Source organism: Argiope bruennichi, chromosome 7, assembly GCF_947563725.1.
Source record: "Argiope bruennichi chromosome 7, qqArgBrue1.1, whole genome shotgun sequence".
NCBI classification, from domain to species: Eukaryota; Metazoa; Arthropoda; class Arachnida; order Araneae; family Araneidae; genus Argiope; species Argiope bruennichi.
In genome coordinates this window covers 29,895,087-29,908,257 of record NC_079157.1, presented here as the reverse complement: position 1 = coordinate 29,908,257, position 13,171 = coordinate 29,895,087, and the positions used below count along the sequence as shown (strand labels likewise).

General features: G+C 29.3%; 1 protein-coding gene across 3 annotated transcripts in view; it reads right to left on the bottom strand.

The window, feature by feature from the left end:
- Positions 1 to 11,017: 11,017 nt before the first annotated feature.
- LOC129975011 (gastrula zinc finger protein XlCGF7.1-like) overlaps positions 11,018 to 13,171 on the bottom strand; it is a 58,528-nt gene continuing 56,374 nt past the window's right edge. For all 3 annotated transcript variants that reach the window (XM_056087867.1, XM_056087865.1, XM_056087866.1), the window contains exon 2: positions 11,018 to 12,741. In XM_056087867.1, coding sequence (XP_055943842.1) covers positions 11,283 to 12,203 — 921 coding nt within the window. In that variant the 5' untranslated portion in view covers positions 12,204 to 12,741 and the 3' untranslated portion in view covers positions 11,018 to 11,282. The remainder of the gene's footprint in view (positions 12,742 to 13,171) is intronic.

Below are 13,171 nucleotides of genomic sequence, written 5' to 3'. Positions count from 1 at the left end.
GTCCTTAATAATTTCTCCTATATCAAGGCAAAGTGATCAGAATGATGTCATCTATTAGTGTGGCAAGATTTCTCTTATATAATATAAATGAACATTGTATCACGATAATAAACATTTAAAAACTCTGAACTTCACTTATCAGCAATGGAAAAGCCAAAGAATTTTTCTCCAACTTATGCTCCTGAAACAAGATTCATAACTTGTGGCGAGTTAAAAAAATTTCATATACGATTATTAAAAAATTTCTTTTTGAATTCATAAAAACTATATGGTAATTTGATTTATTAATCCAAAAATAATTATAAACAATTATATATTACACTTTAATTTTCTTTGTAAATTTAAAGTCAAACTCAACATTTAATTTTGTTTCAGAAAGGTTTAATATTTTTAGACCACATGTTTTATGTAGGATCCTTGCAATAAAATTGCATATTTGCACTTTCTGATTCATATTGTCACGTAGATTCCTTAGTGTGGAACTCAATGACAGACACAAGAAGTAGAGCTAAACCAATTTATTAACTGAACTCTCAACTGAGATTACAGAGAGTGACAGATCTTCTGCTTTTATATTAGCAGGGAAAGTTCCAAAATTTCTGGAGACAGTAAGAAAAGTCCAAAACACTTGTCTGGTAAACTAAAGAAATGTCCAGAATCTTCTTGAACATGAAATAAAGGAAATCGTAAAATCAAGGAATTAAATATTTACACACACTGTGAATGGCATGGTCTCTAGCGGGATTCGAACTTACGATATCTTGATTATGAGACCAGTGCTATGACCATTCGGCCATGGAGAGTTGACTGCCATTTTTTAATGCGGCAATATTTTTGATTATTATAGAATTTAAAAGATTCTCATATTATTAGTTTTCCTCTTATTACCTTATTGTAAATCTAAATATGTGTTCTATACATATTTATATTATACATGAATATTCTAAATCACAGCAGTGCCTGCATTTTAAATCTGCTAAAAATAGATATTAAGGTATTTTACATCACTGCACACAGCAATATTAAAATAAAGAGTATTCAAAACACAATTTAGAGATTAATTAACATGCTGGGTGGTAGTTATATATATATATATATATATATATATATATATATATATATATTAAAATCAGCTTATTCTTTCTATTGAAAAAATAAAGCCTCTTTCAGAAATAAAAATCGGTATAATTTTTTTTAAATAAAATTGTTTCAACTATTCTTGTTGTTTATACATAATATCAGTTGTTAAGTAAAAATTATTAAACCTACACACACATATGTCGTATTAGAAATTCACTAAGCATTACGATAATTAAAAAAAAAAAACAAATTCCAGCTACACACTCTTTGAAATGTAATAATATTTTAAAATAAATTTAAAAATGCAAAAAAAAAAAAAAAAAAAAAAAATCTTTTTTCTAAATAAATAGCCAGTTAGTTTGCCAAAAAGAAAGTAAATTGCCATGATAAGTAAAACCTAGCATTTAGCTCACGTGATTTACACAGCCAATGAATGTTAAGATGCTTAGATCCATGCTTGTGATACAGACTCTTGTCTTCAGTTTTTTTTTTTTTTTTTTTCCCTCTGATAGCTAAAAGTTTTAGTTAATAATATTGGTAAGCCAAGAATTCTTAATGAAATTCCGCTATACGCAAAACGCCAATGTGCACCTCTACATTTAATTTTAAATTTAAAAATAATTATTAATTTGAAAAATTTTAAAGTCAGATTAAGGTTGCGAAGTTTGCTTCATAACATAAAAGATTGTAGGAAAGAATAAAAGTTTCTAAAAGATTTAAAAAAAAAACATTTTAAATAATCTAATTACTTAAAGCATTTGTTTCCCCAAATTGTATTTATAAAAATCGCATTTTTCATGATAACTTCAATTTGCTGAACAAATATATTTTTGTTCAAATTTTATAAAAATTATGCAATTTTAGATATATAAATAATCGAATGATTTATTTATTATTATATGAAAATATCTTGATTATAAGAAGATTTAAATAACATTTTTAGTTCATATTATAATTATATTTATTTTTTAGGAATAACAGAACAAGATCCACCTACCCCCCCCCCCCCCGAAAAAAAAACAATCAACGAGAATGAATCCAGACAGACCCAAATGTTTGAAGAATCGCTGGAAAAACCTTTTACCAACATTGATCTTTATTATCGCGAAAAATTTCAGTTGGATTAAATTCTTTTCAATTTAATAATTTAAAGCTTATAAAACTATTATTTAAATAATTAAATCTTACACAATTGAAGTGTAAAGTTTTAAATACAATGAATATATTTAAAATGAAAAACAATTCAAAAGAATATCACTTAAAAAAATAAGTTTCTATTTACAAATTTTATTTTATAACGTAAAAAAGAATATGCGTATAAGTAATGTTTATTTTTTTAGACTTATTAACAATCACACTAATTTAAATGACAGTTTATGTCCACTTTCAAATATGAAAACTTGAACATTGAGCTTTTAACCAAAAGCTACATTTTAACTGTAAATATATTTAAATAATTCCGAGGCTTATTTATATTTTTTCATTTCGCTTAAATCCTATTTTTATTTACAATATCTTGTTGTGTGGCAACATGAATTTTTCACCCTTTTGTTTTGTACTTCGATTTCAATCAATTTAATAAATAATATAACTTTGATCTAAAAAAGTTAATAAAAGGTCATTTATTTTTCTGAGAAATCTGCGACCCTATCGGTTGAAATGTTTGAGCAAATGTGAACAAAATGATAAGTTATATTTTTTTAAATCTCACTTCTATAGAGATAAATGTCTATTTAAACTGCAGAATAAATTTCATACTTGCATACCTTCCATCACTGCCTATCTAGTCATCACTAACAATTCTAACAGATATATTACATATAACGTAATATCAGCAAATTACTGAAAAATAGATATTACCAAAGAACTTTAAATAGTTAAAACAAATATTTTCAAACATTATTCATAAATTATTTAACGGAATTGGCTAAATATACAAGTAAGATAATTTTTTTAACAAAATCACACAACACAATTGTATTGATAAAATAAAGAAACATTTTTTCTTCGTCAATTAGAATTTTGTTTCATTAAAAGAGCAAGTAATTTTGCAATCTTAATTCATCATTAATCAGTTTAACATCTTGCAAAATTCCATATTCTTTTTTTGTTAAGGAGTGACTCCAATGTTTTTGTATTTATGCTGGAAAAGATTTTTTTTTTTTTTTTTAAATCATGTGAGAATATGATGCTGTTTTGGTTTGAGGTTTTTGAAGCCTCAAAATGTGTAGGCAAGAAATTGGCGATTTATCGCTTTTGAGGCATCAATTATTCGCTTTTAGGGTTCTTTGAAAATAATTCAGAAGGTTGTCATATTTATCGAATTATCGCCAACTAAAGTCACAACTTGATTTCCTAATTATTCTTTCTCTGAATTCTTGTGAATTGTCTTAATTAATTTAAGTCATTAACCAGTTTAAACCGGATTGCAACAATAACGAGACTAGCAGATTACGCGTACGTCGATATTCAGAAAAACGTTTTTTTTTGTTTTTTTTTTTTTTGTTTTGTTTTTTTTCCGTTATCTAAAAAGCGGTCGAGCTCCAAAACTTTGTTCGCCTGCTAGAAAAATTGAAAATTAAAGTTTGAAAAAAATTACACATATACATATATATATATATAATTATATAGAATAGAGAAATCTTGTGACTGTTTCAAACCGGTTTAAACTGCTTAATGACTTAAATTAATTAAGACAAATAATGACTTAAAAATAATAATGTTCTCACATGATAACTTGAAATTTGCGATTCTTTATTTCATTTTTATTTATTTGCCTAACCTTGCTGAAATATATTCACTATTCGCATTGCTGTGAGCGAAAATTCTGGAATGGGATATTTTTCAATTTTCTTTATATTATTTTCTATTCTTTCAGTTTATATATATATGTAATGATATTTTACTCTTAATTTCAATTTAATTAATTTCCAAGCTTTTATCTTAATTTAGCCCATAATAAGTTCATTCTCTTCTTTCGTGATCCAATTCCACTGTCGCTACTTAATTAATTGAAGAGAAACTTTGTTAAACTGCTGAATCAGCTAAAACTAACTTTCCCACACTCCGCGTGAAGAGATAAAATACCGCTGATCAGGCAAATTCTTTTTTAAAATCTCCCTCTGTTTCCCCTACTTTGTCCACGCGTCTAACGAAAATCCCTATCGAAATTTCATAATACATTAGCACTGTAAAGAAATATTTTCCCTACCAAAATCATAGGTTATATAAGACAGGGATAAAATGTCCAAGAGCTTTTTCTTCATTCCTTTTCTGTGTGCTCACCCCTTGTACATATGCCTGCTTCTTAAAAATGAAATAAAACGACGTCACGAAATTAAAAGTATCTTCACTGTCTTCAAACTGCATTCTACTTTACATAAAATAATGCTTACATATATATATATATCTTTTTTTCCAGTATTTCGTAATTCTGTAGTTTTTACCTAATTTCCATAGCAATTACAAAAATTCTGTAGCTGTTAGAGTGTATGTACTTGTAACTTAATGCATTTTATGTATCGTTTATAACGAGTGTATAAATTTCCGCAATTTAACATTGTTCATTTAGTTTGTACCAAGTCCTCTAAATTAAATCAATAACAAATTATTACCAGAGTTGGAATTAAGAATTCACACCCAGAGTCTGGCTAAAGTAGGGGCATACGGGGCAGTTGCCCCGGGCCCCCACATCAGAGGAGGCCCCCTTAATCGAATAAAATATTTTATTTTACGTTTCCTTGTTTAATGAACTTTTTAAAACAAAATATCAGTATAGTGTAAAATTCGTCACTTTTATGTTAGTTTCTTCATTAATCTATCACATGAACACACACACAAAAAAAAATCTATATTTCGTAAATCCATGACTTTCTAGGGCGTAATTCAGCTAAATGTTCGCAGTTACGATGGACAAATTTGGCCAGTCATTCAAATTATCTTTTTACTGGAATTTGAATAATGAATCGGTCTGGATATTTTTCATTCTGTTTGAATAAATATTCCACCTTTAATGTCCCAATGTTTACCATAAGAAAATGTGACTGATAAAATAATTACTTTTCTTAAATAATGACGCTTGTTTTATTTGTATGCAATAAATAATTAAATACTCCTACATATGAAAATAACTGTTGTGAAATTTGCATATTTTTCCTTTAAAAATGTACAAATATTTTGCTTATGAGATATAGGACTTTCTCATATAGACAGATGCTTAAGATAGTTGTAGAAAGCATTCTAATATAAATCTTGCCTTAGCATTTTGTTAGACTGCATTTTAAATTCAATGGTTAAATGTGGTACTTCGAGTTAAGACTTAGAGTGTTTTTGCTTTTAAATTTAAATACTATTTTGAATTAATTAACGAAAAAAACCATTGACAATTTCGATGCACGCTTCTTCATTACTGATTTAGTGAAGCAGAGGGGAGGTACTGAAAGAAATGTTTGCCCCGGACCCCCATTAGGCTAAGTCGAGCCCTGTTCAAACAATCGAAAGTAATGTTTAATTAAATTTTATATTTCAGAGAAGAAAAAAATGTATAAGGTCTGATGATGAAATAAATAAAATAAGCATGATACAAAAAAAATGATTTTAATGCAAGTATAAAATTTTACATTTGCATTTGAAAATAACGAAAAAGTATATAATTATACTTTATTTATTATATTTATGTGCTCTAACTATAAGTTAATGCATGTGTTTTTTTTTTTCATTCTTTTTATATATTGCCAACCACTAACAAAGACAAAAAATATATTTTACAAAAATGTCAAGAAAATTATTCGCATGTAAAAGTGAATAAGGTTATATTTTAAATATTATTTATAATTTTAATTTATGATGATGATGGAGGAGTAAAGTACAAAAACACACACAATGATTTAGAATTTAAATATAAATTTTAAATGTTTCACATTTGTATTGGAAAATAGCAAAAAATTATATTTTATTTATTATATTTATGTGTTTTAACTATAGGTTAATAGCGTTGTATATATGACTGTTCTATCTTATGTTCGACAATCAGTCGACCTACTTTGCATCGATTTCTTAATCGACTAATGGAGAATTGTCGGAAAATGTATTTATTCATCAGTAGCCTTGTCGGCTATTTATCAAGCATTGTCATTCTGCCAACTTAAAGCATTCGTCGGATACTTCCATTATTTATGAAATAGTAATTCTAAGATGGGTTTTAAATTATTATATACTTTAATACCAAACTCGCCACACCTACGTTCCGAACCAATAAAGACTCTTGCCGACGAAATTCTCAACCTCTTGCCGACGGGAGGAGTGTTGCAGTTCCCCATTATTGCCCTCTCTGATGATTCTGCCCCGAGTATCATTTTAATTTATATTTGTAATTAAATGTTATTGTCCTGAATAGTTTTTCCCACTTCAAAATCATGTCCTTTTATTTCATTAGATGTATTTCAACTTAATTGGCATGATTTATTGATTTTAATCGTCTTCCCTGACAGAATTTAAATTTTGGCGTCCTTACGTTCACAATAAATTGGCAGCCCAACGTTCGGTCCGAATCAATATTAAACATTTAAAACATCAATATTTACATTCCAAGACAGGGACGCTTTCTTTTTCAGCTTTTGTAGTAACTACCCCGGATAACTAGGTTCTGATGAAAAGAAACCAGCTGAAGTTCTTCACCCGAAGAATAAAAGTTTTGTTATTTTTTTTTATAAATGTTACTGGCAATTGTAATTGAATTCCGTCAATCTCTACGAATTAATTTATCTGAAAACTAAGTTTTGATTTAATCAAACTAGATGAAGTTTTGTTTTTAAAAATTCTTCTATTTTTCACTCGAAGAAAACCAGAAGTATCAGATATGTTATGTTGTATTAAATCTTACTGATATATTTGAAATTTAATTTCGTCAAACATGACGAATTAATTTTTCTGAAAACAACACACAGAGTTGTTGTTGCTATTAAAATCGTACTGTGAATTATTGTGTAATTAATTAATCTTTAATATCGTCAATCTTGAAGAATTAAAAAAACAAAGTTGTACATAAAAATCAGTGTAAATACTTTTCTATTTAAGTTCTTGAATAAATTAATGTAAGTTTTGCTTATGAAATATTCAATATTCCTAGAAAATGTTCACATGCGATAGCTTGCGTATGAATGTAAAAGAAATAAAAGTGTGTACAACTAGAGTTATTTTGATCGGAATAAGGATTCGAAGCTCACGCAGTCAAAAACCGCAGTGTAAGCATAAATCAAAATTAATGAACACCAGTCACTTCCCGTCAGAATAGCTATTAGATGAAGAGATTATTATTATTCTTTCTTTTTCTTAATTACTGTCATTTTGTAGAATTGGTATTTATTCGAAAAACAAATATTAAACATTTCAGAGCGTAAATGGTGAAAGAACTTTTCCTTCTTTGAATGTGATAATTCTATTATTTAATCGTATAAAAAAGAATTAAATAGTAATTCTCACGGTGTTATAAATCTTATATGTACTCAATAAAAATAAAGTATTTGTATATATGATAAAATATTAACTATAAATGAATGATTGACATCTCTGAAAATACAGTAATTGAAAGAACGGTTTCATTCTTTTGTTAAATTGTTTGCATATTGTGTTTACCATGAAAGGATATTCACAGTAATTGTTGAAATTAATCTCACAAAACTGTTTTATATTGAGTGTCATAAAAGTATAAAAAAATTGCAGAAAGGAGTTATAGCATTATTTTGATTCTGATTTCCGGTAGTTCTGAAAGAATGAAAAGGGAATCAGATTGTTATTAATAATTTTCTTTGCTGTTGATTTCTGCTCGCAAAAACCATATTCGAGTAGAATTATTTTTATTGCATTAATTGATTTTCGTTGAAAAAAAAAGGGTCAGTCATTATTTTTATTGTTTGATATCAGAAGGAACCTAGAGTAAAATTTATTGAGAAGTATATTTAATGTTTTGAGAATAAAGAATCACATGTCAACATGTCAGTGTTTTTTCTCTTAATCCTAACACTGAGCATCATCAAACATTAAATTAAATTTAGAACTTAAAATTAAAAAAAAAATAAAATAAAACGGCGTATTTGGAAACAGGAAGAAGCAAGATTACATCAATTCTAGCAACCGAACTGGGATTACAGGTAACAGAAGCTCTTCAAATGGTTCAACTTAAGGAACTGATTACGATTGCAGGTTCTTATGATGAGGAGTTCACAAAAAATTTGTACAAGGTGATAATTGATCAACACCTTGCGGATGAAAAGGAAGCTGAACCCATAGCAGCAGAAAGACAGGCAGAACGTTCATTCGAACTTGAAAAATTAAAGATCCAAGCAGAATCCAATCGAAGAATGACTATGAAAGTGCCCCTCAAGAAATATCTGATTAGCCTAAATTTGATATTAATCGAATTCTTCCCAAGTTCAGCCCAAAGTCAGATGAAACTGGACTTTACTTAACCATGTTAGAGGGACAAGTAAAATTTGTAAACACACCAGAAACCAACTGGGTTCCTTACCTCATCGGTTCTTTACCATCTGATATAAATGAAATGATAGTGAAAGAGAATGAAGAAGATTCTAAAAATTATGTAAAAGAATTGCTTTTAAAAAGATATCGCCTCTCTGCTGATAGGTTCCGACAATTGTTTGCGCAACACCGAAAAAGTGCAGACATTACATGGAAAGATTACACTTTTGAATTGAAATCCTATTTTGAAGGACGGATAACAGAACTGAATTATTTCCACTTACAAAGAATTGAAGGACTTGATAATCGCAGATCAATTGAAAGGGAGAACACCTCTTGAAGTGAAACAACACTTTGTGGATTTCTGGTCAGAACTGAATCAGTAATTTGAGCTCGCTGAGAAGCTCGATAGCTATGAAACTGACAGATTAGGTATAAAGAAAAGTCCTTATTTCGTTCTGAAGAAGCCAATGTTAAAAGGAAACGCTGTATTTCCCACTGAAAGATGATGTAAAACTTCCAATCCTCGTAAGTTAATCAGCACAAATCCAACGACTTTGGTAATTTTGCCAGTTCTAGACCAGAAAGAAAATCTTCGTTGCGCTGTTATCCTGGTTTTATCCAAGCAAAGTGCCCCAAATGCACTAAACACAAAGAAGAATTTAAACCATTGTTCGAAGAGCGAAACTTTTTGCTGCGGAATCATTCGATTTCCTATCATATTCTGTCTTCGTAACTACGTGTGGAAGAGATGCAACCGTTTGCGCTGATACCGGGGCATCAAACTCCATTCATGGAGAACATCACCTTTGACTGTTCTTTAAACTGTTTAACTGTACATAATGTACATCACCCCTCGTATGGTGTCTGTTATAAAGATGCAAAAAACATCATTTATATTATATATATATATGTATGTAATGATATCTTAACTCTAATTTCAATTTAATTAATTTTCAAGATTTTATCTTAATTCAGCCCATAGTAACTTCATTCTAAAATATTGTCTTATTTCGTGATCCAATTCCACTGTCTCTACTTAATTAATTCAAGAGAAGCTTGTTAAATTGCCGAATCAGCTAAAAGTCTAACTTTTCGACACTCCGCGTGAAGAGACAAAATATCGCTGACGATACAAATTCTTTTTTAAAATCTCCATGTGTTTCACCTGCCTCTTCAACGCATGTAACGAAAATCCCTCTCGAAATCTCATTATATATTAACACTGTAAAGAAATACTTTCACTCTCAAAATCTGAGGCTATATAAGACCAGGGATAAAATGTCCAAGAGTTTTTTTCCTCATTCCTTTTCTATGAGCTCATCACTTGTACATATGCTTGCTTCTTCAAAATGAAATAAAACGACGTCACGAAATCAAAAGTATCTTCACTGTCGTCAAACTGCATTCTGCTTCACAATATAAAATAATGCTTATATATATATATATATATATATAAATGGTTTTTCTTTCGTATGTGTCAGTAAATATTTCTAAGAATTTTCTTTCGTGGAAAACAATTCAACATAAAATTCATATTCGTTTAGTTAACATTTATTGCTAAATGTTAAAAGAAACATCAAATGGATTTCTGTGGTAAAGCTTCACAGAATATGTCCAAGTTGTAGGCAAGCATTAGTAAAAACATCTTTAGATGTGTAAAGAAAATACTTTATTACGCAAATCTCAAAAATAGTATTTTTCTAATTGATGTGTTAGAAAATGTGTCCTAAATTTTTGTAATTATGTGTGTGTGAAAAATTATTACTAGCATACAAATCAAGAGAATCTTTTTTTCTTTTTGATTTGTGTGAATTAATAAAAGTCAATAGAAACTGCCAGACCATGTTTCGATTGAGAAAGTCAAAAAATAACATCTTAAGGCGGGGTTTACACTAGGGCAGTAGGCAGCGCATAAGTAGAAAAGCTGAAAAATGTTGTTTCGGTAAATGGCAAGTAATTGTCCCGACGGAACAGTAACATTGCTTTATTGCAACAGTAACAGTAACGCTTTATTGTATTTTTTTTTTTCCTTACTGCGCATGCGTCTGAAAAATTTGACGGTTTTTTATTTATTTTTTGCCTGAAAATATTAACCATTTATTATAGATTAATGCCGAAATTTTTTGCTGCTTGTTCTGTCTCGTGCGAGTCCCCCCCCCATTATTATTTTTTTTTCTTTAGTTTTCTGAATTTGACTTTTCATTTTATTTTATCATGTTTCTTTTTGAAAATATCCCCCATTTTAATACGATACGCAATGGAAAGGGAGAATTGGGGGACGCCATAGCAGCAATTTATAGCCAAGCATGGAATGCCTGAATATATTTTATGAAATTATGGCAACCATAAATCAGTCCCTTTCTGTGCATGCGCTGCCTATTGAACGTCTTATAATTGCCCGAGTGTAAACCCGACAAAAATCTGCATCATTAGAAAAATCTATACAAAACGCTACACAGATGCATAATTCCAGTTTATTTGTACAAATATGTGGATTTAATTTTGCATGGGTCAATAAATATCTCCTTTCAATGTTTCGACCAGAAAATACTTTATTACAAACACAACGAACATGTAGTTACTCTTTAGAATGGATCGGTAAATGGGGCTGCGATTTCCTTTTGCATTAAATGCTTTATTACACACAGAGGTTTCTGCTTCGTATGCGTCAGAAAATATTTCCATAAAAAGATTCCACTAGAAAATGTTTTATTGCATACATTTCAAATGTGCAGTTTCTCTTTTATATGCGTACTTAAATGTTTCTTTAAATTTCCTCGCTCAGAAAATGTTTTACTGCATATCTCACAAACATACGGTATCTCATTCGTGTGCGTTCTTAAATGTATCATTAAGTGTCTTCGTCCAGGAAACGCTTTATGGCATATCTCACAAATATAAGGTTTCTCTTTCGTATGTGTCCTTATATGTATCTTTAAACTTTCTATTACAGTAAACGCTTTGTTGCATGCCTCACAAATATATGGTTTCTCATTCGTATGCGTCCTTAAATGTATCTTTAAACTTCCTCTTAGAGTAAACGCTTTGTTGCATACCTCACAAATATATGGTTTCTCATTCGTATGCGTCCTTAAATGTATCTTTAAACTTCCTCTTTGAGAAAACGCTTTATTGCATATCTCACAAATATATGGTTTCTCTTTCTTATGCGTACATAAATGGTTCTTTAGATCAACTTTTTGAGAAAAAGCTTCACTGCAAATCTCACAAACATACGGTTTCTCTTTCGTATGCGTCCGTAAATGTGTCTTTAAATTTGATCGTTGAGAAAACGTTTTACTGCATATCTCACAAAAGTACGGTTTCTCTTTCGTGTGCGTCCGTAAATGGGCCGTTAAACTTCCTTTTCGATAAAAAGCTTTACTGCAAATATCACAAACATACGGTTTCTCTTTCGTATGCGTCCGTAAATGGTCCTTTAAACTTCCTAACACAGAAAATGTTTTATAACACACATTACAAGCACACAGATTATCTTTCGTATGCGTCCTTAAATGTCTCTTTAAACTTCCTCGAAAAGAGAACCCTCTGTTGCACACATCACAAACAAATGGTTTCTCTTTAATATCCGTCAAGATTTGTGATATCATATATTCCTGCGAAGAAAAGACTTCACTACACATTTTGCAGAATTCTTTCGTAAGCTTGCATATACTCCAAATTTGAGTGATAGATTAGAAATTTTTTTTATATTGTATGATCCATAGATTGGCTTTTCTTTCACAGGCCTTATTAAAAATGCCTTATTAAAGTGTGCTTCTTAAAAAATCTTTTGCAAAAAAAAAAAAAAAAAAAAAAAAAAAAAAAGATCTGCGTGATTTTTATTTTTTTTAAACATAAAAAAAGCAATTATTGGCAGAGGTATCTATTAGATATGCTGCTTGTGCATGATATATATTTTACAAGAATCGACAGAGTATTTTTTAAAATTTTTCAGAGGACTACTTGCTTTTATTGCATTATATAACGTAATAGCCTTTTATTCTCAATCATTGAATTTGATGAGATCTGCAGCCTTGTCGAAAAGTAGAGCGGCAACTGCATATATTTAACCTTAACCGTATTGGCTAACAAACAGGAATTGTTAAACTTCTATTCTTTATATAATTAATCTTGATGATTTATAAGCTGTATTGTTGCTGTTTCCGTTTCTGCCATAACCTGGAAAAAGAAAATTTTATTAATCTTTATACCTGAAGTTAAAACTTCAAAAATAACAACATTTGAATACTACAAACATTAAATAAAAATATTTTAATAATGTATTGCAATTTATTAAAATATGTATTATGTGTATAACATTAAGTCTAATTTTTAATAACACATTTTGTTGCAAAAATTTCAAATCATTTTCATTGTTTCATCAACTATACAATACAGTGTTTTCATACTTGAAATATCAGGAAGAAAAATTTTGCTTTAATACTTGAGTAGCGTGCTTTAGATATAGCTAAGTGAAGTTACAGTATCACAAATGTTAGAAAACATTGGAGCCAATTTTAATAGCACTACGATTGCATGGAACTTCATACACAATGCTTCTGAAATACCGCGGCTGTAATGCCTGCAACAATTCGATACTTAAAAGTAT